Genomic DNA, 27013 nt, shown 5'->3' on the forward strand with positions numbered 1-27013 from the left:
CAGTGGAAGTCAAGAGGCACAGGACTGAGAGCCGAGGTTCTGCTATGTAATGCTGGCCATCAAACCCATGGTCTTCTCCGTGGCTGAGTGCATGTTCAACAGTGGTGTCTGTGGAGTGCTGGCTGCCCTGAGAGTGGTCAGGGCATGGATGGGCAGCTAGAAAACCTCCATGATGTAGCACTGCACTTTGTCTTACAGCCTGACACTACTGGAAACAGAAGATGAACTTAGGATAGAAACTGAGCTTTAAAGTGTTCTTATGACAAGTCTGTACAGTAAGGACTAGAGGGGACAAAGCAGGGACGTAAAATGGGTCCTGAGCAGAGCGCAGTTGGAGTGCCTGCACCCGGAGCCACACGGCAGGGTGAGCGCTGACTTTCTGCAGGACGCTGAACAAGTCGCTTGAGTTTTCTCATCTCGCTAACGAAGCTGATAGTCGTGGTGGCTCGCATCTTAATCCCAGTGCCTAAAAGGCAGAGGCAAGTGGCTCTCTGAGAGTTCTGGCCCACCTAGAGTTCTAGCACAGTCAGAAATGCATAATGGAGAACCCTTGTCTCAAAAAGAACAGGGCAAACATGAAGCTGATAACACCGGGCGAGACGGTTGTGGAAGTACGGGACTACGTGTGGCGCTGCCTAGCATGCAGTGGTGGGTCTTTATTAAATGACCGTGATTGTGTTACAAGGTAGTTGTGAGGAGAACCCTTCAAAAACAGTGTAAGAAAGGGAGGGGAATGCTGTATCTGGACCCAATGACCTTAGCATATTTCTCGCCATTTTTCTGAACAAGACTCGTAGTCAGAGCTTTAGCTGGTACATTATATACACAGGAAGGTGAGAACTGGATAGTGACTGTAAATGTACCTGCTACTGGCACTTAGTACCTAGTAGTAAAATTTTATAAGTCTGTTAAATATTGGTTAAAAAACTAAGAAATATGAGCTTGTTCTGTAATACGTCCCAATGCAGACAGAGATTATTGGTTAGCAATATCAGGAACCAGTTTTCTCTGTAGAGAAGACTCCTTAAAAATGTATCCTTAGCGGGCTGGAGCGATGGCTCAGAGGTTAAGAGCACTGGATGCTCTTCTAGAGATCCTGAATTCAATACCCAGCAACCACATGGTAGCTCACAACCATCTATAATGAGATCTGGTGACCCCTTCTGGTGTGCAGGCATACAAGCAGGCAGAACACTGTATACATAATAAATAAACCTTTAAAAAATGTATCCTTAGGACCTGGTAAGGTGCATAGCCCTGCACTTAGAGGCTAAGGCAGGAATATCATGAGTTCAAGTCCAGCCTGGACTTTATAGTGAAAACTTTACCGTCAAAAAGAGTAACCTTAAAGATTTTGAAAGTATAAATTACACAGTCAGTTAGTTGTCATCTACACTGAACCCCATCCTTTCTCTGTACACACACATAGTGCTAACTTAGTGGACATAGATACAATGGCCATTGCAGGGGTAAGGTCCTTATCTCTAGGGGTGTCTCACACTATGCCATTATTTCATACATGGAAACCTGTGGATGATCCTACCACAGATTCTCGTAAACACAGAGGTGTTTTTAGATTGTCTGTTAGAGTTTTGACTGTATTTAAAGGCATTTACTTTTTCTTTTTTACACGAGATTTGATGAGTATTGAATGAATATGATGAGACTTTTGCTTCTGTGTTATCCAGCTCACAGAATCAAGTGGTTATTTGAATGAAAATTTTCTGAATTGCTGAAAATATTTTTTTATTTTTAAATAATTTTATACATTCACTTGTATCCCAGCTGTAGCCCTCTCCCTCTTTCCCTCCCAATCCTCCCCTCCTTCCCTCATTTCCTCCCTGCCCCCTTCCGAGTCCACTGAGAGGGGGTGTCCTCCTCTCCTTCCATCTGGCCCTAGCTTATCAGGTATCTTCAGGATGGTTGCAATGTCCTTATCTGTGGCCTAGCAAGGCTGCTCCTCCCTCAGGGGTGGGGGGTGGGGGGGGAGCTCAATGAGCCAGACATTGAGTTCATGTCAGAAACAATTTCTGTCCCCCTTACTAGGAAACCCACTTGGATACTGAGCTACCATGGGCTATGTCTGAGCAGGGGTTGTAGGTTATATCCATGCATGGTCCTTGGTTGGATAAACAGTCTCAGAGAAGACCCCTTGTACCTAGATATATTGGGCTCCCTGTCCCCTCTAGGTTATACTAATTCCTCCTTCCTTCATATGATTCCCTACACTCTGCCGAAGGCTTGGTTATAGGTCTTGGCATCTGCTTTGATAGACTCTATCTGCTAGATAGAGTCTTTCAGGTGTCTTCTGTGGTAGGCTATCTCAAGATCCAGCTATACCACCCCTAGGCATATATCAACAAGGGCATTTGCTCAACCATGTTAGTAGCAGCTTTACTCATAATAGCCAGAACCTGCAAACAACCCAGATGTCCATCAACGAAGGAATGGATAAAGAAATTGTGGTACTTTTACACAATGGAATACTGCTCAGCAATTGAAAACAAGGAAATCATGAATTTTGCAGGCAAATGGTGGGAAAACCATCCTGAGTGAGATATCTCAGGAGCAGAAAGAGACACATGGTAATACTCACTTATAAGTGGGTACTAGACCTTTAAGATAGGATAAACATACTTAAATATGTACACCTAAAGAAGATAAACAAGAAAGAGGACCAGGGGTAAGATGATCAGTTCTCATCTAGAAAGACAAAGGGGATGGACATTGAAAGTAGGAAATTTTTTCTTTAACTGGCAGAATATAGAATCAGCTGGACATCATAGTAAGAATATTTCCATAATTTAAACAGCAGATCCACTGGAAAGTTACAGTGTCTTCTCTGGTAGATAAACATCAACAGAATAGCCCAATATGGTAGCTCACTCTTAATCCCAGCACCCGGGAGGAGAGCTGGTGGTTCTCTGTGAGTGCCTTACCATCCTGGTCTACATATCAAGGTCCAAGGTAGCCAGAGCCATATATAGTAAAACCTGACGCTAAAAAGAGAAGGTAAAAAATTACCAGAGAAGGCAAGTCTAATATGTGACATCCCTCCCCCAGTTCTTATTTCCAGATGCTGCCTCTGAGAAGCCGTTAGATGCTACTCCTTCAACAGATAATAGCAGTCCTCCGTCAGAGGCTGGACTCTATGTAAGTTGCAGTTCATCATTAAAATACTGTAAGTTCACCTAATTTCTAGGGTTTTCTGACCTCCTAGCGGTAACTAAGAATCTCTTCATTGAAAAGCCATCTCGGGAAAGTATAATCCGCACAGCTGTTGGAGTCCTCTTATTTAGAGTTTTTGTCAAATCATTAAGTTCGTTTTACAGCAGATTCTGGTGGGTTAATTTTGATATAAATTCTTCTTACATACTTTTTGCTTAAGTATGCAGATTTGCTGTTAACAGGTTCTGCTTTTTCTTTTGTTAAATTTAGACTCTCTACAATCAGTTCAAGTCTGCACCCTCCGACAGTTTAACATACAAACTGGCCTTGTGTCTTTGTATGATCAACTTGTACCATGGAGGGCTGAAGGGAGTGGCACACCTTTGGCAGGAATTTGTTCTTGAAATGCGCTTCAGATGGGAGAACAACTTCCTGATTCCAGGGTAATAACTCTAACTTCCAGTTGCTTAGATAGGGTTTCTTTTTAAATCACCAAACACCTAACTTCTTAGGAATTCTTTTCTTAGAAAGTAGTACAAAATGTGCATCCAACTTGACTCAGGTGTTCATTGCAGTACGCTTCTAATAGGAGAAAAGGCCTGACAGTCTATTTGTCAACAGACTCTCTATGTCAAGAAGAACACTTGTGCTGTGTGTCTATGAAATATTCTTCTAGAATCTTATTGTTTTGTTGAAGGTGGTGAGTGGGATTGAACTGAGGGCTTCATACATGCTAGGCAAGTGCTCAACCACTGAGCTCCTTAGGACTTAGGTAACCCTAAAGAACCTTACCCAGAAACTCTATGTTGGGCATGCTGGCAAATCCCTTTATTCTCAGCACTCAGGAGGCAAGAGGCAGAGGCAGGCAGGTCTCTTGTGAGTTCAAGATCAGTGTGCTCTGCATAGCAAGGTCCAGGCCAGCCAGAGCGACATGGTTAAACCCTATCTCAACAAACAAGATTAACTTAGAAAAAATGTATTTGTAATTAGGTAATACACCGCAGAATGTTTTCAGTTAAGCGGGTGTGTAGCTGTAGAATAAAGTTTTGAGAGAAATAGTCATGCTAATAATATTTATTTCTTCTTTATATTTCTTAAATCATCTGTACATATATTTTATTATTTAAAGTAACTCTTAAGTTCAGTCACTGACGTCATCTAGAATCTTTTTATATTGACATTTCACTAATTGAATAGACTGTCTACCGAGCATACATGCCAGTATCGCTAGGTTAGTGCTTGTCTAACCCATGCTAAGGAGAGGATGATGTCAACAGTGGAAAATGGCCACTAACTCAGAAGTGTTCTGTGTTAGGACGTTTGCCAGGCTTTGTTTATCAGGATTTTCCTGTAGCTGTTAGTGTTTCGCTCTGGAATTTAGCAGAATGGAGAAGTGGAGGAACGCAGGATTTAGAACCACGGGGGTCCAGGATCTTACTGGGAGATAGAGAGAGAGAGATCTTGGCTTGCGTAATGAGAATCCACCTGATAACTGAAAGCTGAATACACAGATCAATGTAGCTTTTGAGGTGTCCGAAGTGCTGTGCACTAGTTACTTCCTGTGCTGGATTTAGACTCACGTTTCTCATTAGCTTGGAAGCTGTTGTGAGATTGCCCTTATGTTTCACATGTCTTTTATATTTGCCGTTGATTGTGAGATAGGATAAAATAAATGGGAACTTTTAATCATATGTACCCTTCTTGGAACCTAGCTCTCTTAAGTGTTGAAATTTACATTTGGTTCCTTAACAATATAGCTAAAAACTATGGTAATGTGTAAGCAGGCTTATCTGATAGAATTTTACTAAAACTAAGCTTTCTTTTCCTTATTTGTAGACTAGCAAGCGGACCACCAGACCTAAGATGTTGTTTACTACATCAGAAACTACAGGTAATGACTTCCTCACCACAACACATACAAGTAAGACCTGAAGCTTAATCTGACACGTAAGTGTAGTAATGGCTTATATAGGCTGTTTTCCTTGTGCTGCTTATGGGTTACTTATAATGCCTGTAATTTTTATTACAGCCCTGGAAAAAGAGTAGAAAGAAATAATCAAGCAGTTGATACATTTGGCTTTTTTGTTGCTCAACCATAAATGTTATTTCTGTTTTCTTCAGATGTTAAATTGTTGTATTGAAAGGAAGAAAGCACGTGACGAGGGGAAAAAGACGAGCCCCTCAGATAATCCAACTAATGCATATCCAGGGGATGCTGGGAAAGCTGGAGGCCAGCTAGGCCTGGACTATCTCAGAGATACAGAGAAGGAAAAGGGAGAAGTAGGGAAATCCTGGGATTCCTGGAGTGATAGCGAAGAAGAATTTTTTGAATGCCTCAGTGATACTGAAGACCTTAAAGGAAATGGACAAGAGAGTGGCAAGAAAGGCCCCAAGGAGATGGCAAACCTAAAGCCAGAAGGACGCCTGCACCAGCATGGGAGACTCACCCTACTGCACAGCGGGGAGCCTCTCTACATCCCAGTGACGCAGGTAGGCCCTCCACGGCCTGTCGTCCACTAGTTTCTTTGTAGCAGGAAGTGGTTGCTTTGGTAGGAGAGACTATTAAAAGTCTGTTTAGGTTTAGAATTGAAGTGGATTTTGGAATTTTGAGGTCTGTCACTCTGAAATTGAGTGGTGTTTTGAAGCTTTAGTCGCTTACAGTACTGAGCTTATATAAGGCAGTTGATTACTTCAAGAATCTGTGAAATGTGTTTTGATCACACTCATTCTCACCTTCTCCCCCTAACCTCCCTAACTTTGTGTCCTATTTTTTTTTTTTTTAAGTAGCCCATCAACTCTAGTTTTCTTTGCCTGTATACTTTTGGGTATGGGGCCATCCACTGGAGCATGGGTAGCCTCCCAGGAGCCACACCCATAAAGAAACCTGACTCTCTTTGCCCTGGAAGCCATCATCTGTCCATGGCTCCTCAGTCATGGCTGGGAGCTCATGAACCCCTTTCCACTCCATATTGGGATTTTGACTGGCTTGATCCTCTGCAGGCAATTACAGCTGCTGTGAATCAAATGAGTGCGGTGGCTGTGTCACGTTCAGAAGAGACTGTTCTGCCTCAGTCTTCCCTTACAGTCTCTCTGTGCCCCTCTTCCACAGTGGACCCTGAGCTCTGTGGCTTGCTCTATCTATCCATCCATCTTAGAACTCACTCTGTAGACCAGGTTGGCCTTGAACTGAGAGGTCTCCCTGCCTCTGCCTCTGGGATTAAAGGCTTATGCCACCACCACCACCTGGCAAATTATTGGTTCTTAAACGGAGAATGGAGTACCCCAAAAATACAGATGGAAAGAACAAAAGTTTCAGTCAGGATTGTTATTTCTTCAAACATGTTTTAAAGCCATTTTATACCATTAGGAGAGAACAGCAACTCAGAGTTTGGGAAAGTAAGTTCATTTTTGGTGGTTGGTTTTGCATAAGTGATAAGTGAATATGTATGTATTTCTGTAAAAAATTGCAGGCTCCTGCCTATAGGTTCAGCTCTTATCCTCAGAAGAAACAACTATTACTAGTTTGACTTACGATTTTTACATTGTTTCTTTGCATTCCTGTGTGCATATTGGTCTTTGCAATTTAATGTCGTTTCTGAATGTGTGCATTGATATGCAGCTCTTCATCCTGTCTTCAGGCTTACCCCATGCCATTATATGTACACCTGTGCCATTTCTTTATATAACTGCTACATAATATTCTAACGTGTGGAAGAGCTGCAGCTTATTTAATCCCATTGATCACTGTGTTGTCATTTGCAAGGTTTTGCTCTTGTAAATGGTCTGTGTCATCAGTCCCTGCCACGTTTACATAGAGACATGGCTAGATAAGTGGGTAGATGCTATAAAGTTCCCCTTTAAAAAGGTTGCACTGCTGGGCATGGTGGCACATTCCTTTAATCCCACAACTCTGGAAGCAGGGACGGGCAGATCTCTTTGAGCTCGAGGTCAGCCTGATCCACAAAGCAAGTCCAGGACAGCCAAGGGCTCTGTTACACAGAGAAAGCCTGTCTTGAAAAAGAAAGGAAGAAAGAATAAAAAAGGTTACATCTGTTGCACATTCTCAGCAATGAAGATTAAAGGGTAGGGAAATGGTAATTCTCACTCTTTTTCATATATGTAGATGAAATGCTTAGTATGTGCTGACACACTATAACCACACCAGTTTAGCAAGAAACTGTAACAAGGTTGTAGCACTGAGATTGCTTACACTTTATTTGACTTTCATAAACCATGTTTCTAGGCAATGTCATTGTTGAAAAGTAGACTGGTGCAATATCTTTTATTTCTCTGAAAAAAAAAAAATTTTTTTTTTTTTTTTTTTTTGGTTGTTTGAGACTGAGTTTTTTAGGAAGGCTTTACGGTGTAGCTTGGCTGATCGAACACTCACTTGTAGATAAGGCTGCTCTCAATAGAGATCTGATGGCCTCAGTTTCCCAGTGCTGGAATGAAGAGGTGTGCACCACCATGCCTGGCTATTTCTCTGGCTTTTGATGAACATACATATCCCTGAATGTTCATTGGCCATGATTTCCTATGCATTGAGTGTTTTATATATGTCAAAATATTTCAATAGCTATTACTAACTCAGAGATAAACCTGCCTCTCCCAAGTGCTGGGATTAAAATGTGTGTCACCACTACCCAGGCATTCATTCATTTACTTAATTATTTATTTTGGTTTTTTGATTTGTAGAAAGCGATCTGCCTGCTTCTGCCTCCCTGAGTGCTGGGATTACAGTCGTGTGGCACCAAGCCTGGCCAGCTATTTATTCTTATTTTGTTACTTTTTAAATGGAGGGTTGTTAAATTTTACATTCCTCTAAATTCTTTCAAATGTGTCTACTGTGGCTGCATGAGCAGAAATACTGTTTTATTCTGTTTGAGGTCTTGCTCTATGTAGACCACTGGAGACTTGTCCTCTGTGCTTCACAGGAGCCAGCACCCATGACAGAGGATCTGCTGGAGGAACAGTCGGAGGTCTTAGCTAAACTAGGGACGTCTGCTGAGGGGGCACACCTCCGCGCACGCATGCAGAGTGCCTGTCTGCTTTCCGACATGGAGTCTTTTAAGGTGGGTCACACCCTCAGCACTCTGGCTCTTTTTTCAGCTCTTCTGGGATGAAACTGTGAAAAACACTATAAAGTGACATGAAGGCTGTCTTTTTTTAATGTGTGGATCTATTACCTATTACAAAATGCTACCTCAGCCCCTAAAGGACATGTGAGATTTACTTTTTGGGTTTGAACAAAGAAAATGAACCTGCTTTCCAAAGGTGAAAACTGAGTAAGTTCTCTGTGTGTTAGGGATGTTCTTTCCTTTGCGTGCACTCAGCCAGTTTAAGGCTTTGGGGAACTCTTAGGATTTGTTGTTGTTGTTTTTCCCTCAACACACACACGTTTGCCACACACTGTGAGTAGGGAGAAGATACAGTACTTACTCTATTAAGCTTGTGAGAGAAGATTTATGTGTAACTGACTGGCCTAGTGGCTGACTTTTTGAGCAGGTATGAGAAGTTTTTCAGAAGAGTCAGCCTTTTGGAAGAGTGGGTATTTGCTCTCTGGAAGGGGTTATTGTGGGCTTGGATAAAAGGCTTGGGTGTACAATACCGGCATTCAGGCAACAGTGACATTTGAGTGTTCTTAACCCTAAGATACTACATGAACCAATATCTGAAACTTTATAATCTTATCTGTGTATTTTGCCTGCATGTATATGTATGTATGTATGTATGTAGTATGCATGAAAAGTAATTGAGTTTCAGGTTTAGACTTGATTCTAAGCTCATTTTGTGTATCTGAAAATTTACAAACCTAAAAAAGTTCAAAATGCTCCCAACTCCATGTATTTTGGAAAAAGGTACTCAACCAGAATGAGGAAAAAAACTCAGATGAGGCGGCCAGTGGACAAAGGCTTCCCTATCTACTCATGAAGTTCTGAAACATCTTCCAGGCTTGAACTTCTTTTTAATTCACAGTGGCCTTTGTCTCCCAATTCATAGCCCTTCTGAGTCCACATCTGTGCTCTATAGGTGGCCTGAGTTTGATTTCCTTCTGAAATGTGTGTGTTTTCTTTTTAAACATAAGCATTGCATGATTATCTTTTCTACTTTATTCTCTACCTGTGAGGAGTTGATAATAAAAGGAAGCCTAAGTCTCTGCTTATTTTCCCCATAATAACTTTAAAATGATACAGAAATTTGTGACTTTTAGTCTGCTGTGCAGTATTAATAGTTGACTTGGTACATAAAGAGAAGCCAAATGGCTCTCTGGGTAAAACCAAAACGGGGAGTCGGCTGGTGTGGATGAGTGCAGCCTCCGCTGCGGTTCCTTTGTGACGTCCAGCTCCCTTCCTGGTTTAGTGCCCGCACCACAGCAGGGTCTCCACAGATGTGCACACAAGATAATCCCACACCAGAGTGGTGCAGTGCCTTCAGCACTGTGCGTGAGCTCATTCGTTCTTTTCATCTCTAATAACAGTGCTTCAACAGAAGTGGAGGCACACGTATGAGATGGCTCTTAGAAATACAGCTATGTGGGATAGGTGCTTTTAAAAGTAACACTTGCTCTAAATACATGAGTTGCCTCTCCTTTGTGCATGAGAACAATTTACTATTAGAGCTGCTTTGAGATTCCAGAGTGGGGCATGGATACACCCATACATCATAAGGGCTTAGTCTGGGACACCCCTTGTAATAAATCCTTTAACAGTAAAAAGAGGATAAGCCATGGCCGAGGTGTCTGTCCAGCCTGGTGTGATACTAAGAACTTGGGGCAGGAGAGGTCTCTGGTATAAAGTCGTCACTAGTCTAAATAGGAGCTGACTACTGCTCTCTGTCAAGCTTACTGCCTTTACGCAGACAGTGTACTGCCTGGGTGGGGTCCAGGCCTTTAAGCAGAAGTTCTAGTCATTGACACGAACCATGGCACAGCCTTACAAGAATGGGTTCTAGGGGGCTGGAGAGTGATGGCTTAGCAGTTAAGAGCACTGGCTATTCTTCCCGGGTGCTAGAAGTTGAACCCAGGTCCTCAGGAAGGAGAAAAGAAAGAAAGAATGGGTTCTAGAGTTAGTTAAGAACTCCCTTCTGGTTCCTTAGGCTCCTCAGGGTTAAGGGTGGTCAGGCTAGATGTTAAGGCCCATGAGTTTAGCCATCGCATCTGAACAGACTTTTCTCACCAACAGTGCTTACCATGCCCACCTTGGTGCTCTGCTAATAACTACTGGACACTTGCTAAAGAAAGAACTCCCTTTCTCACCACAGCATTGTGAGGCTCTGTGTCTTCTAGGCTTGAAAGTAGAATCGCTGAAAAGTTTCTGGTGTAAATCATTGTTAATTCTAGGTAGTTGTGCAGTGCCTGGAACTTTACTATGTTTGCTGTTAGAAGCCTGAACAGTAGGGGGACTTCAGTTCCTTAGTAGCACAGAGGTAGTTTCCATGGAGGTGTTTTATATGAAGCCCTAGAGGTGAGGCCAGCTGATATTTATCGCAGTGCTGGGTTGCCTAACTGAGGAGAACATAAAATTTCTGTCACTGTGGTTGTATTGTGTCCTGTTTAATTCTCCACACTTCCATTTAATACCGAGTATTTAATACTACAAGGTGTGTACAAACTCATCAGATGAAAATGGTGTTGGTTTTTTTTTTAATACCTCTAAAACGGAAAAATGCTTTTGGTGCTGTAGCGCCTCCCATTTTACTTACTTATGTACGTACATACTTACTTATATACTGACTTACACTTATTTTTGATTTTTCAAGACAGGGTTTTTACTGTGTAGCTCTGGCTATCCTGGACTCACTTTGTAGACCAGGCTAGCCTTGAAGAATTACAGAGGTCTGCCTGCTTCTGCCTCCTAGAGTGCTGGAATTAAGCACCTCCCATTTTAAATGTGATGTTCAGACTTAAACTTAATTTTACAAACAGGTTTGTCAGTAAATGTTGATTTTTTTTTTCGCTGTATTTTTGCTGTAGGCAGCTAATCCTGGCTGTTTTCTGGAGGATTTTGTGAGGTGGTACTCACCGAGGGACTACATTGAGGAAGAGGTGACTGATGAGAAGGGCAATGTGGTTCTAAAGGGAGAGCTGAGTGCTCGCATGAAGATCCCCAGCAACATGTGGGTGGAAGCTTGGGAAACTGCTAAGCCCATTCCAGCACGACGCCAGAGAAGACTGTTCGATGACACCCGAGAGGCTGAAAAGGTAAGAGGAAATCATTATTTAAATCTTAGATAGGAGAGTTTGCACTCAACAAGCAGAACATTGAAATTCAATAAGCTTTTGTGTCCCCATATTACATTTAAGATTTCAGAGCTAGTTGTAAAGACAGCCATGGTTTATATAGAACTCTTGCATCTTACTGTTTTATATTTTATATCAGAAGTGTTAGAAATGATCATGTCTAGGGGCTGTCTCTGACATGAACTCTGTTGCCTGCCTATCACTTCTCCTGGGCAGGGCGAACTTGCCAGGCCACAGAGGAGGAAGATGTAGACAGTTCTGAAGAGACTTGATAGTCTGGGGTTAGTTGGTAAGGGAGGAAGTCTTTTCCTTTCTGAGGACTAGGGGATGGGGAAGGAAGGGAAGAGGAAAGACAGGACCTGGAGAAGATGAGGTAGGGGCCTATGATCAGGATGTAAAATCAATAAATTATATTCCACTAAAATGTTTACTAGGGAAATAATGAGAGACACAGGGATCCGTGTACCTGAACATTGTTCAAAGTCTTCAGTGAAAAGGGAGAAACAACCAAACTTTACATGTATAAAAAATGCTTGCAGTTGTTTGCAGTTCTAAAGAATAATGGCCCTGCCTTGGGTCCTGACTGCCCCTTACATCATCCCCATGAGCAAATTTACCAGTAAGTAAATCCATGCCTCCAGCATTATTAGAGATAGAAATTAGATCTTTAGAGTAACAAAGAGTAGAAATGAGCCAGATTCCAGTGGTGTTCCCACTGCTGTAGGCTTGTGGATGGAGTCAGAGAAGGGAAGAGGAGCTCCCTCAGCAAAGCACTAACAGCGGAACTTGGAAAGAATCTGTCATTGTTAGATGCTGTAGAATGGTTCTTCAGGACCCCAGGAGCCCGTGTTGTTCCAGAAGATTATGCGGTCTTGTTGCCTCTTAGTGTTTTATTCATCAGAACACCAGAGGGCAAGGCTTGTTCTTAGACACCTGTGTGAGGTTCTACCAGCTGTATAAAAATGCTGCACATCAACCATGTATGTACTGCCAAGTACCAGACAACTATTACTGGAATGCATTTACTGTAGTTAACTGTAAGCCATGTTATCCTGGCAGCAGCCTCAGATACCTGCTGTTCACCATGTCCTTTGGATTAGTCAAGAGGCTGCATATGGTGACTGACATGTCGTTTGTCTCTTTCATGTTCATACGTAACGAAATCAATGTTGAATTTCTCAGAACATATTTCCATCTTTAAGTACTGCATGGCTGTCTACAGAGAGAGATGATAACTTTAGGGACAGAAAAAGCCCAAGTAAATAAGAGAGGAAGATTATGTACTCTACAGAAATGAAGATGGTGATCCACCTCCCTACTGCTCATTTTCCATTACAGAAACTGCAGAAGATAGCAGTTTCAGGTTGTGATATTACCAAAAAGAGAAGGGCAGAGCACACACTATAAAACTACTTTTAAAAGCAAAAGTGCAGCATTGGTATTGAAGCACTACATAGTTTTGTTTTATTTAAGCATCCTAGCAGACTGGTGAAGGTATCATCATCAAGGCTTGTACTTTAGAGCCACATACTCTGTTACTGGTTTTTTAAAAACAAAACAAAGAAGAGGGAGGAAGGGAGACAAAAGTTCACATGGCGCCAACAGAGGAAGAGTGACACTGCCAGGAGAGCCCTCGATCCTAGGCCAGAGCAGGGACAAGACTTTCTGAGTCCACACCCCTTGCTAAGCCTCACTGTTGGCAAAGTCGGCAGGTGCCCAAATGCAACACAAGTCCTGTGCTGAAACCTGGCCAGATGCCTCTTGATTGTAGGAAGGAAACTCTACATCAGAACCTCACAGCACTGAGGTAAAAATGTAATCAGAAGCAATCTGCAAAGGAATTAATTCAACAGGTTTCAGATGGTATGCCAACATCGATCACAGAGTGACAGCTCAGAGCTGGGGTCTTCATTCTCAGCCAAAGTTCTGAACTTGACTTTGAAAAGATTGTGTGCAGCAGTCACAGTCCAGTCCCTCAAGATTGGTTCACAGTGAGACTGGCCTATGTGAAGTGATCTGAGAAGGCTTGCCCAGGGATGAGACAAGTGTGTGGAGCCCAGGAAGGAGTGCCAAAAGAATCCAGGCTCCAGCAAGCAGCCACACAGTATTCTACTCTCAGGGCTATGCAGGGACCTGAATACCAGGCCAGGGGAGAAAAACCTTCCTACAACCTCGTCTCCTTTTAACATTGCAAATACGTCCAATGAGCACATAAGGGTAAACTCCAGATACACAAGTCTCAATACAAGAAACAGGAGGAAGCCTTGGCGACCATATAATATAGGATAATCATACTAAAATCTGTACAGATAAAGAAGCTAATCAAGAAGGAGGACCCTGGGTAAGATGCTCAATCCTCATTCAGAAAGGCAAAGGGGATGGACATCGGAAGAGGGAGAAAACAGGGAACAGGACAGGAGCCTACCACAGAGGGTGCCTGAAAAATTCTACCCTGCAGGGTATCAAAGCAGATGCTGAGACTCATGGCCAAAGCAGAGTGCAGGGAATCTTAGGAAAGAAGGGGGAGAAAGAAAGACCTGGAGGAGACAGGAGCTCCACAAGAAGAGCAACAGAACCAAAAAATCTGACACAGGGGTCTTTTCTGAGACTGATTCTCCAACCAAGGGCTGGCTATTCATGGAGATAACCTAGAACTCCTGCACAGATGTAGCCCATGGTAGCTCAGTCTCCAAGTGGGTTCCCTTGGAACAGGGACTGACTCTGACATGAACTCAGTGGCCTGCTCTTTGATCACCTCCCCCTGAGGGGGAAACAGTCTTACCAGGCCACAGAGGAGGACAGTGCAGACAGTCCTAATGAGACCTGATAGGCTAGGGTCAGATGGAAAGAGAGGAGGACCTCTCCTATCAGTGGACTGGGGGAGGGTCATGGGAGGAGAAGAGGATGGGAGTGGGAGGGGACGAGAGAGGGCGCTACAGGTAGGATACAAAGTGAATAAACTGTAATTAGTAAAAAAACAAATAAATTTTCAGTGGCTGGCTCTTTGATTACCTTCCGCTGAGCAGGGAGCAGCCAGTCCTGATGAGACCTGATAGGCTAGGGTCAGATGGAAGGGGAAGAGGACCTCCCTTATCAGTGGACTTGAAGAGAGGCATGGGAAGAGATTAGGAGGGAATGAGGGAGGGGGCTACAGCTGGGCTACAAAGTAAATAAACTGTAATTAATATAAATTAAAATTAATAAATTTAAAATAAAAAAATCATTAATCCAACAATAGTGTCCTCCAACATGAGTGAATTAGGTGAAATCCAAAGAAATTAAAAAGAATGATTGTAAATGCATTCAAAAACGTTTTAAAGGTGGTTCTGGAGTGGTAGCTCAGTTGTTAGTAGCACTCGATCTTTTTTTAATTAAATTTTTATTTTTTTGTATTAATTACAGTTTATTTACTTTGTATCCCAGCTCCCTCCCTTTTCTCCTCCCTGCCCTTCTCTAAGTCCACTAATAGGTGGACTAAATCCATCTGACCCTAGCTTATCGCACTTGATCTTTAAGAGTATCTGGATTCAATTTCTTGCTCTCTTGTGGCACCTGATAGCCAGCCGTTTGTGACTCAAGTTCCCGGGGATCTGATGCGATCTCTGGCTTCTGCACACCAGGCACACATGTGGTGCATGTATGCCCATGCAGCTAAGACACTTACACACATAAAATTAAAAACTCTTTGGGTGGATGACACCTAAATGAACATCGGTACAAAGTCCCAATTTATTTCTAATATCAGAGATCAGACCTCTACTCTTGCCTGATGCGTCTAAAACAAAAAGGGGGAACTGTAGAGAGCTGCGTAATGCCGCGCCTTAAAGAAGGAGCTGGTTTCCGCCTTCCACCTTCCCTATGGTGAGTGCTCTCTGTCACGAACAACTCCACATTTGGCTAAGGCCGAGGATCTGGCTTGCTTCCATGTATGTGGACCTATCTGCATTGCCCACGTGGCACGCTGAAGTTGGCTACCCAGAGGCTATTTAAGCTGTGGGCTGGCTATCCCCAGGGTCAGATGATTGTTCAAGGTTCCTGAATAAACTGCATTGAAAAATAAAATAAAATAAAATACAGGTTTAAAAAAAAAAGATATCAAATAGTCGAAGCATTTGACTATGAGAAATAGGCAATCAAAAATTAAACTAAACGACTCTATAAAAAAATCTTTAAAAGAAAATAAGTCAGAGGTCACTCCTAATTGAATTTCAAGATAACACAAGATATGAAATTGGAATTCAGTAAACAGAAAAAATGCTGGAAATGAAAATTCAGTAAGAAAGTACTAAAAGAACATTTGAGATCTATGAGAACATTATGAAATGTCTGAAGCTATAAATTATTGGCATTTAATGCTAAAAGCACAGAAAATATTTTCATTAAAATTATAGCAGAAAGTTCCCCAAATCTAAGTAAAGAGGTGCCCATTTATGATCAGGGGCCATTTAGAATCTCAAATAGACAAACACCAAAGAAAACCATTCCATATTTTATTATAATCCAAACAGTAAATGTACAGGACAGAGAAGGTATATTGAAAGCTGCCAGAGAGAAATGGCAAGATGCATTGTAAAGTTAGGCCCATCAGGATAGCAGCTAACTTGTTAACAGAAACCAGAAAAGCCAGGATGGCGTGGTGATGTATCTGAAGCTCTGAAAGAAGGCAGCTGCCCACTCAGACTACTATACCCAAAAAACTATCGGGCACAAATGAAGGAGAAAATAAGACTCCACATGATAAAATCACACTAAAAGGGACATGAAGTCAGCAGGGATAGACTTGGTGGGTCCTGGGGAGCTGGAAGGAGGCAATAGGAGGTCGACGAGAGAAATTGTATACATGTGTAATCTTTTCAAAGAATATTTTAAAAAATCATTCTCACAGAATTCATGGCCTCTAGACCAGCTCTACAAAAGATACTTGAAGGATTCAGTTTTGACTGAAAATAAACAAACACACCCCTAAGGCTACAAGAAAGAATGAACCACACTTTAGTGATATGTGTGATAGTGATAGAGGGACTGGGAAACCACCACTTACCAAATGGTGCTGGGAAACTGGATAGCCACGTGTGTAACAATGAAACTAGATCCTTGACTTTCACTGTGTATAAACATCAGCTCCAAATGGATCCAAGAGCCAAAACTCTGAAACTGTCAGAAAAGTTAGTATAAACACTTCAAAATACAGACAGGTGCAGGTGAAGACTCTGAGGAGGACTGCAGTTACTCAGGAAATAATGCTAACAGTTGATGATTGAGACCTCCCTCGGGAGACTGAAAAGCTTCAAAATATCTTCATGTCTCAAAGAGGGTTAATATATAGAATGTACAAAGAACTCACAAAACTAAACAATAAATCTGATTGTGTAATCAGAAAAATGGGCCAATAACATAGTTCTTTATATAGCAACTAGTAGAGCCTGTATATATGGATTTTCTTATTATATAAGCAAGAACAATATAAAATAAGAGTAAATACTTAAAATCTGAAGAAAACCTCAAAACACCCAAATACATAGATTCAACATAATTACAAGGAAAATACCAAAAGATATTATTATGTAGACGGATTAGTTGATGCTAATGTTTGTTTGGAAAAGTAAATATAAAAGCCTCAGACTGGGACTGACCCGCAGTTGGCTGTCAATGGATTTCTTTAGAGTGGTGAAATACTGTTCAGTGTCTGGCTGTACTGACTGTACAGGCCTGGGTTGTGTTGTTCTTTTTTTTTTTAACTGAGTGAACTCTTCTTTTTAACAGGCATGTAAAAACAGCTCAAGCTAGACTGAAAATTAAAAAAAAAATAGCCATCAGGGAACAGGACTGGCTTTGTATTTAAACAGTATGGTATTAGTGCTTTAATGCTCTAATAAAACAGACTACTCAATTTGTAAATCCATGTAGCAATGTAGTGTGTAATAAAGATGGCTTTTCAGTGTCTCTGTATCACATAATGTTGGGATAACTAGATAGCTTGTTTGTGAAGTCACATGACACCTGCAGTTACAGAGAAGAGTGTGCATATTGGTGCGCAGCTCACTTTCTTTTTATTTAATCAGAACTCCAGCCTGTGGGACAGTGCCACTTAACGCCTAGGACCAGTTTCATACTTTAGTCAGCCTAGTTTAGACAATCTCTCACTGACAAGCCACGAGGTTTGTCTCCCAAGTGAGTAACAGCAGTAACCATCACATTCTATGCCAAAATTAAGTCTACCACTATTAAATGATCAGACTATAAAAAGTACATAAATGATTCTTTAAGGAAGAAATTTCATCTGTATTTCTGTGTTTGAATGGACACAGAGACAGAAGGTCATTCACACAAGTTCTGGCTGATTCGGCTAGTTAGTGGTGAAGCCCGAGCTTCCTAACCCTGCCCTCAGCTGATGCCTGCAGTTACTGTTGTTGGCTAAAGGGAAGGTCCATGTACCTCACATCTCTGTATGTTTACAACAAGAAACAAAGTTTCTACTCTGTAATGAAAAAAAAAGATTGTGAAAGGCCACTAGCAATGTTTAGAAACACCAAGAAAATTAAGTAACAAAAACAGTGTTTACATATTTATTATTAGTGGCTCTATCTGATGCCTTAAAAATCACCACCCTAGAATGAAGACACACTACTGTTAACTGTCTTGTCGGTGTGTGACTCACAGACCATCCTCCTTCTCTTTGCATGTTCCTAATTTGCATGTGTAACATAAAGACTTGGAAAATTTATGAACGCAATTATTACAGTCCCTAAGTGCTCTCAGTGGCAGACCCTCACCTCTGCCATGGTTGCTGCTTAGCTGGGGGAGAGGCAGGAGTGAGCCAGGGTCAGGCTTCTGTGTCCTGGGGATGCCCAACCTGCAGTGTCTGTCTCCTGCGTCTCCCTCAGGTGCTGCACTACCTGGCCATGCAGAAACCCGCAGACCTAGCTCGGCACCTCCTGCCCTGTGTGATTCATGCAGCTGTTCTCAAGGTAAAAGAAGAAGGTAAATGTCTCCACTGAGTATCCCGAAGTGCATTTCCAAAGAAGTGGTTTGGGTTCCATTTTTAACCGTGGCTTTAATCTTTTCTACATAGAAAGCCTGGAAAACATCCCTTCTGTTAAGAAGATTATAAAGCAGATCATAGCCCATTCCAGCAAAGTCCTGCACTTTCCCAATCCCGAAGACAAGAAGTTGGAAGTAAGTGTGTGCCCTGTCAGGGTCTTGCCAAGAGCTCCCCCACCTGCCAATACTTTACATTTTTAAAAGCTGTGTTTAAAATTTTCTTTTTACATGTAGTTATGGGATGGGGAGGATGGTATGCATGCATGTCACAGTACATGTGCAGGTCAGAGGAGAGAAGAATTGGTTCTCTCCTTCCACCCCGTGACTCAGAATGTCAGGCTTGGTGGCACACACCTATCCTTGCTGAGCCATCTCATTGGCTCTAAAACGGTTTTTAAAGGCTCTGCATCTCTGCTCTCTCAGTGCTTGTACCTCCCTTCTACCTGTAGGAAATCATCCTTCAGATTACTAATGTGGAAGCTATAATAGCCAGAGCCCGCTCCCTGAAGGCCAAATTTGGAATTGAGAAATGTGAGCAAGAGGAAGAAAAGGAAGATCTTGAAAGGTACTGTTTCTTGTGTATCTCCCTCTGCAGAAGGACCAGCTGCTTGTGGCTGGAATAGTGGCATGGTGGCGCATAGCTGTGATCCCGGTGCTTGCCAGGCTGAAGCGAGAGGTTACTTTGAATTTAAGCCCAGCCTGGGAGATGTAGTGAGTTGTTCATGTTAGCTGGGACTATACATGTAAACACACAAACAAAAGAACAAAATGAAAAAGTTCTCCCCTCTGACTAGAGACAGAGAAAAATTTAATTCTCTTAGGATTAGAGCTCTGCTAAATTCCCACACCAGGCATTTCTGTCACTCCTTTTCCATGGGTGGGTTTAAGAGAAGCTGTCAATGGAGCCCACCCTGGATGAGGCTCAGGTTCCTGAAGAGTCTCATCCTTCCCTCTTCCCCCTCTAGGTTTGTTAGCTGCCTGCTGGAGCAGCCTGAAGTGTCAGTCACTGGGGCAGGAAGAGGACATGCTGGCCGGATCATCCACAAGCTGTTTGTGAATGCTCAGCGGGTATGTGAGAGTCCCCCTCAGCTGTCCTTGGCCCAGGATGGTGTCTGAGTCCCATACCAGGCTGACAGCACAGAAAGGAACAGGTCCCAGGGCTTCAGAGGCTTTGAGGTGCCCAGGGTTAAGGAGAGTGATGACAGTATTGCAGACTAAACTATGGAAACAAGAAGGCTCTCACACCCACTGTTCGAGAAGCTGGTGGGGACTGTTAGCAAGGGCCAGAGCTGTGGTGTGGGAAAAGGTGTGTATAGCCTCAGTTTCTGACTAGCCTGTACTAGAGATTTCTTAAAAGGAAAAGGACTTCAGGCTGTGAGGACTGTGGAAACGGGCTTCAGCACAGAAGGAAATCCAGCTTGAAAAATTATCTTCCTCATTCTCTCCACTCACGAAAGTTACATCACCCCTCCACAATTATGGCGTGTTGACTATACATCTGCATACACCCCCCCACACACACACATACACGTGCAGGCATTGGTATCCCCTGGGGCACGTTGATATCAGGGATCCCAGGTATTGTGATGTGCATTAAGTATACTTTTTACTGACCTGGGACAAGATGACATCAGAAACACCACCAGCTCAGCGTTGAGTCAGTCATTTTCTACCAAGTAAGAATTTTCCTTGGTCCACGCGTGGGCTTTGTTAGGGCTGCTATTGCTTTGACAAGACACCATGACCAGAAGGGAGGGAGGAAATTACTGACCAAAGTCAGAGCGGGATCTCAAACTGAGCAGGAAACTGGAGGCAGGAGGTAGTGCAGAGGCCATGGAGTGTGCTGCTTACTGGCTTGATGCTGCTTTCGTACAGCACCCAGGACCACCAGCCTAGGGCTGGCACCCACCCAATGAGCCAGGCCCTCCCCCACCAACCAGTAAATAAGAGTATACCCTATGGGCTTTTGTACAGCTAGGTCTTACGGAGGCATTTTCTCAACTGAGGGTCCCTCCTTTCAGAGGACTATACTTGAGTCAAACTGATACAGACTAACCAGAATATGGATTAACAGTTGGAGAGTCCCCACTGAAAAAGTGATATTTAGGGGGTAGATGCCTAAATTTAAATTTTTCAAGCTAAAGACCAAATTACTTGATTTGCTTATAAATTAATGACTTCTAGGAAGCAATACTGCTCTCTATTGTCCTCTGTGGCTTCTGTTCTCACATGCTGTGTATCTCCGCCAGCAGAATACCCAGAGGCTGCTAATGTTCTGTGGCTGCGGCCTGTTCTCAACAAGGAGGACTCAGATCTTTAGTGATTAAGAAAACCATGTGTTAAGCTTTAAACTCAGAAATGTCTAGATTTTTATTGTTGAGAGTATTGCTTTTTGGGGATGATCAGATTGTTCCCCTAAACTAGAATCGTCTTTTCAGTCCTTCTCTTAACTACACAGAGGCTAGAAAAAAAAAATGAGTCAGCATTTCCCTTCTGTCAGCATTTACTGTCTTACATTCCAGTATGTGTTTCGTCACTCAGGCTAGTCTGTGCTTTATTGCTTCTACTTATGCTGATTATCATCCTCCTCATGGACCTAAAGCTGTGACTATATCTCTCACAGATTCTCAGAGTCCGACCTGGCAATGAGTGCTTTCAGGGACCCGTGTCTTGACCAGTACATGGTAGTATTTTACTTCAGCTCTAGCTGTCTGGTCGTGGTGAAGTGTTGAGTTTTATGTAACTTTTCATGATAACGGGATACTTCGTATCAGTTTACTAAATAATGAGGATTTAAATATATTTAAGGCTTAGCTGAACTTTATAGCATACATTAACTTCATATTAGAGCTTTTCTTCAAAATTATAAACTGTAGGCCAGTGAAAATGGCTCAGGGGGTAAACTCTTATGCCAAGCCTGATGACCTTAGTTTATTCCCCAGAACCTACATGGTAGAAGAAAAGACCCCGCCATGAACACTCTCCCCTGACCTCCACATGTCTGCTGTGGCAAAGCCTATGCATATGCATGCATGTGGATCCCTCCCCTCCAAAAAAAAACCCAGAATGTAAAATATTAAAATTATGACTGAATGAAGTTGACTCTACAGGTTTGAGTATGTACATATTTAAATAGAATTCAGCAGAAATGACTGATTCTGTTTCAGTCTAAGTTGAATTATTCTTAGACACCTGTTATTAAATGTATGGGTTATCTGTTGGGTCACCTTTTAAAACAGCATCTTGTTGCAAAGTGTGAGGGCTTTCAGTCCTTTCCTCATTAAATGACCCTGCATGTCACTTACTGGAGCCTGAGGCGCTGGCCATGTCAGCAGTCTGGCGCCCGTGCGGTGTGGTTTGCACGCCTCAGTACTCCTTGGATGGAGTCATGCCCCCACACAGTGCATGCTGTTTCTGAACTGACTGTGGGTCTGCCCAGCTCTTTAACCACCTCTCGCTCCCTTTCATCACTGTTTCTTTTCTCACCTTTCTCAAGCTGACTGAGTCTTCTGATGAGGTAACAAAATGGCCTTATGTCCCTCATAGTTCTTCGTCCGTCCCCATCCCTCTAACTTCATAAGGTCATCTTAACTAACCACCTCTCTAATGGGCTGGATTTGGCATCCCTTCTGGCTATACAGCTTACCATGACTTCATGGTTCCATTGCCCAGAGATTTTCCCAAGCACTGGAATCATGAAAGGAGGACAGTAGTGAGTTCTGAAGGGTACGTCTGGGCTGCAGTCTGAATGTAAAAGCAGATGCCTTCAACTTTGAGCACTTTCCCTTTGTGGCCATTGCCATGGCATCTGTTAGCACGCTGTCACATTAGCTTCCCAGCAATCAAAGCCAGTGTTCCTGGTTCTAATTTGGCAAGAGACTCTGAAAAGAACTGATTGAGAGAGCAGAGATTTTTTTTATAAATCCCCTTTGCAGACTTGAGAGCAAGTCTGCCCGGTTAGCGTCTAACTTGGACTTGCGTCACTGCCTGAAGCAGTGCAGACGCCAGCGCATCTCCACTACTGCTGAGGCGCCCTGATGCCCTCGCTTTTCAGAGCAGAGTGCCTGGCCACCGCCTCTGCCTGCCTCGCTAGTGCTGCACGCTCCCTCCAGCTTCCTGCTTTTCTGTTTTTGTTCTTCTGAGCACTCATAACACACAGTGGACATAATGCATTTCCAAGTAACACGGGACGCTGTGTGTCTCTCCCGTCTGTCCGTCTGCATTTGGTAGCTTAGCTTTCAACTAGCTCTTGAAGTTTGCATTTGGTTCTGTTCAAGGCTGCTGCAGTGGCTCTGCCGGAGGAGGAGCTGAGGAGGCCAGGCTGCCCAGAGGAGAGAAGACAGAACTCGGTGTCCGACTTCCCGCCTCCTGCAGGCCGGGAGCTGATCCTGAGGGCCACCGTGCCGCGGCCTGCCCCCTACTCCAAAGCCCTGCCGCAGCGCATGTACAGCGTGCTCACCAAGGAAGACTTCAGACTCGCGGGGGCCTTCTCCTCAGACACCTCCTTCTTCTAGGGGAGGAGGAGAGGCAGCTCCTGCCATGGACACCTGAGGGCCACCAAGATGACCTTGTCCGGCCAGCAGCAGGAGCCACACCAGCATCCAGGGGCATCTCCAGCCCGACCTTGAGCCAGAGGGGTAGATTTGAGGTGTCAAAGACTCTGTGGGGAGACGGCCTGTGTGGGTAAGCCGCACATCAGCAGTCCACTCCCTTTGGGGACCGTTTGTTCATTCTCCTGTCATCTGTGTAGATACTTAGTGGCTATTCTTACTAGATCACGTATGCAAATAGAGTATCTCTTACCTCAGGCTCTGGAGAGTTGGGTGGTAGCCTTTAGTCCAGAGTCTGTTTTAAACTGCCACGTGGCATTCTGTTTATTCAGTCACCTGAGGTCGCTTTTATTACGCTGTTTGATGAGCATCTGAATACCCTAGGAGAAAGACTACAACCTCAGTTTTGTTTTTCCGTGTCACTCTAACTAAACGTATTCCTTCTCATCAGTCTGTACATGAAATGTGCCTGCAGATTAGCGCGCTCTCTCTAGCTCTGTGTGTATGTGTGTGTGTGTCTGTACGTCTTTCTTGTAGGGTCTCCTTGTCCTCTTGGTTGCACCCCTGCCTTTGCACTTTCCTTCTCTGTGTTGCTGGCTGGGGACAGTATTTAATGAAGTCCTGTGAAGAAACACAGATCCTCAGGCTCGGAACAGAGATCACCGGGCGGCTGGTGAGCTCTGGGGTGTGTGCTGAGGCCCTGAGTGCGCAGAACCGTATGGCCGCTTGGCTCTTGCAGCTGTGAGCGATTGGGGCCAAAGCACCCAGCACAGAGGGGCCGGCGCCGCCCTTTGTGCAGCTCAGCTCAGGATATGGGAGTGTGTCGCTGCAGGACCTCTCTGTCGCGATTGTAAATTATTTTGGGACCTAAAATTCCCACTTGAATCCAAAGTAAAAGTGGTTATGCTGAAGTGTAAATTCTGCCGGTGTGATTTTTAAAAATTAATAGAACTGCACAAACCCTGTGTTATTTTTGTAAAAAAAAAAAAAAAAAAACTATATACATTTATCTATATAGTGTGTGTGGGCGTGTGTCTGTCCATGAATAGGCAGGGCCAGGTGCCTACCCCTAGGCCTCACAGCGCTTTCCTCTGAGATGCTGGGCTTTGCCTCTTAGAAACCCATAGACAATGGCCAAGGCCTAAGCACTAGAACACGTGGAAGATGATTCCCCCAGGACAGTGGCCATCTGCTTTCCCTGGTATTGACGTTAGAACTCTACAGTGTGGAGGTTGGTCTCAGATGCCATTGTTGATCTAATAAAAAGGACTGGTGTCCATGTGGCTACTTGTGTTTCTTTCCCTGAGAGCTTCCATTACTTAGTTCCTGCTGCTCAAGGCAGTATCTCTAGAATGTTCTTAATGCCTTTTGAAGTATGGTTTCCGTTCTCTTTTTCTGGTCTTACTGCTTTTCATTTCAGAAAATAGAAAACACCTGTTTTTTCAGTGCTGTAAGGAATGATGTGTAGGCAGACGCTACAGTGTTCAAAAGGATGCTTCTGTGTGCAGCATGCCCTTTTCCTGTACCCTTCCTGAACATGGGGAAGACTGACCTGAGGCCACCCTGGCACAGGTCAAGTCCATGAAGAGTGAAGTACAGAAAACCAAGGTGGGCTTCGAGATCCTGCATGCATCACACGAGCCCACTTAGCACTAGTGATCCTGGATATAAACTGAAGAGAAGGCCTTGTCATACTTGGGGTTGAGACCCCTGGCACACATGAACATTCTCCTATAAATACAAAAGTTTGAAAAAGTTCTCAGCAGCACTGGCTGCCAGAGGATCAGTTTCAGAGATCCCAGCTGGCAACCATCCCTAATGCTGTTCCAGGGTCTGACTCTGTTCTGACCTCACATCACACACACAAATGAAAATCTTAAACAGGTATGTTTCAGAAGTGTCCTGCCAGGTACTGGTTGGTGAGCAGCGCAGACACGTGTATAAACTGCAGGAAGGGCTGGTCTCAGCTGTGCTGTGCTTGCTTCCCAAGCGGCAGGTGCAGATTCTGACCCCAGCACCCGAAAAGCACAGCAAAGTGATGCAGTGACAGCCCAGGAGGAGGAATGACAGACGTGGGAGCACCAAGTGCTGTGCCTGTGAAGTGGCTGCCCAGAGGCTCCGCCAGCTCAAACAGGCTGTCATCTTTACCTCTGTGAGGCTCGTTTATGGTCACAGAGGTCCCAGTCCATGCCAAATGCACGGTTACACAGCTGCCAGGGCTGAAGGGAAGGAAGGGAGTGGAAACAAGAATGTGTGCTTACAGGCTGGCTTTCCTCTTCATTCCTTAGGCTCCTGTCTGTGGAATGGTGCCCCCATTTACATGGGTTCTTAGCCCTGTGGCCTTTCTGTAAAAGCCCCCTAGACTCCCGGCGCTGTGAATTAACAATCTAGTCACTTCTCAGTCCAATCATGAATAAGCTACTGACGCACTCTCTTTCCCAAGCATCCTGAGCCATAGTGACCTCTGCTACTGCGGACAGGGCATGGGCCACTATGCCATGACCTGTCCTTTACCAGCTGATTCTAGACAAATGGCTTCTTCTAAATAATGCAGGGATTTGGTGGTCATTGAGCAAATTGCCAAGCTCCCTAGCCCATGGGTAGTTTAGTAAGCAGGGACTTGTAAGGACTATTGATTTACCTTTCTGAACCCTAATTTTGGCCCAGAACAGGCTTTATTTTTGCCAGAGTTGTGTAAGGAAGGAACCGTATTCTTAGCCCATTGGCACTCTTCTGCAGTATCTTGCCTACACGAGACATAGAAATAATTTTAGCGAGTGAATCTCCCAGACATTCTCCACTGTCCTGGTACAGTGAGGGAGTGAGGTGGTGGGTGAGGACAGGCCTTTTCTCTGCCTGCAGCCAAGCTAATCTGAAGGCTGAGAAGTTGGGCTGGGACCCACCCAATACCAGTGGCACTAATGTTCTCTTGACACAAAGCCCAGGGATTCGCTTTCTTCTCCTCTTAAAAGAGGCAGGGCCTTGGGCTAGAGAGATGCCTCTGAGTTCATGAGCACTGGCTGCTCTGAGGATGCAGGTTCAATTCCCAGAACCCGTATGGCATCGCACAAGTATCTAATCCAAAAACCCTCACACAGACATACATGCAATACACATAACTACAAATAGATTTAAAACCAATGAAATTTAAAGGGACGGGGGCGACCAAGACTGGCCCAGAACTTTTGGGCTCTACAGATCCTCCAGCCTCAGCCTTCAAGGAGCTGGGCCAACAGGCAAGCCGTCACACCCATGTACTTCACACTTATTCCTGTTACTCCAGGGGAAGGCAGGAAGCAACAGCCTTTTGTCCTATCCTGTCAGGTTAAATCCCGATTCTGTGCAGTGATTCACACAAGAGAAGGGCCTGGACTGGCCCAGGACAGGGCAGTTTTTTCACATGAAGGCACTGGACACAGCATGTCACACCTAGGACAAATGGTCGTTTCTCCTCTGGCTAACAAGTCGTGGGCAGAGGCAGAAGGCCACCCTGTGAATGTGGCTGACGCCAGCTTGGAGTGCCTGCTCAGAGCTGCATTTCTCCAACAGATCAGCACAGAGGCCCTTAGGCTGTGCCTATCTCAGTGCAGGGGCCGGACTGCACACCGGTGTACCCAGGAGGCAGCACCACCTGGCTAGACACTCCAGGGGGTGATCGGGCATGCACAGGGAGGACCCGAGAACCTGCTCAGCCCACAGGCTGCACAGCCAAGTGCTGCCAGCAGAGGCTGTGGGGACATCACACACTCGTCCAGATCAACACCAGCACAAGCCAGGACACACAGTTGCACTCCAGCATCTCATTTCCCTTTTTCTCTGTGTGAGCTCCTGAAACTGCCAGGTGAGAGCAGGGATTTTAAAGCGCTCGCAAGATACAGGCATATGCAAGGATTTCTTAGACAGGACTTTAACATCACAAAAAATTTTCCTAGCCTGGAATGGTGGTACGCGCCTTTAATCCCAGCACTTAGGAGGCAGAGGTAAGAGGATCTCTTGAATTCGAGACCAGCCTGGT

General features: G+C 44.1%; 1 protein-coding gene across 3 annotated transcripts in view; it reads left to right on the forward strand.

Annotated features, from left to right (window-relative positions):
- Positions 1-24285, forward strand: part of Rab3gap1 (RAB3 GTPase activating protein catalytic subunit 1) — a 76656-nt gene extending 52371 nt beyond the window's left edge. The window contains exons 14-25 of one of the 3 annotated variants that reach the window (XM_021641415.2): positions 3064-3153; positions 3439-3611; positions 5005-5059; positions 5290-5658; positions 8103-8240; positions 11141-11368; positions 18292-18388; positions 18480-18583; positions 18898-19013; positions 19414-19516; positions 21945-21965; positions 22726-24285. In XM_021641415.2, coding sequence (XP_021497090.1) covers positions 3064-3153; positions 3439-3611; positions 5005-5059; positions 5290-5658; positions 8103-8240; positions 11141-11368; positions 18292-18388; positions 18480-18583; positions 18898-19013; positions 19414-19516; positions 21945-21965; positions 22726-22962 — 1731 coding nt within the window. In that variant the 3' untranslated portion in view covers positions 22963-24285. Of the gene's footprint in view, positions 1-3063; positions 3154-3438; positions 3612-5004; positions 5060-5289; positions 5659-8102; positions 8241-11140; positions 11369-18291; positions 18389-18479; positions 18584-18897; positions 19014-19413; positions 19517-21944; positions 21966-22725 lie in introns of those variants that run through there. The other 2 variants (XM_021641416.2, XR_002476551.2) reach the window with 2 other exon arrangements.
- Positions 24286-27013: the final 2728 nt, after the last annotated feature.

The sequence above is a fragment of the Meriones unguiculatus genome, chromosome 18 (assembly GCF_030254825.1).
Source record: "Meriones unguiculatus strain TT.TT164.6M chromosome 18, Bangor_MerUng_6.1, whole genome shotgun sequence".
Lineage (NCBI taxonomy): Eukaryota > Metazoa > Chordata > Mammalia > Rodentia > Muridae > Meriones > Meriones unguiculatus.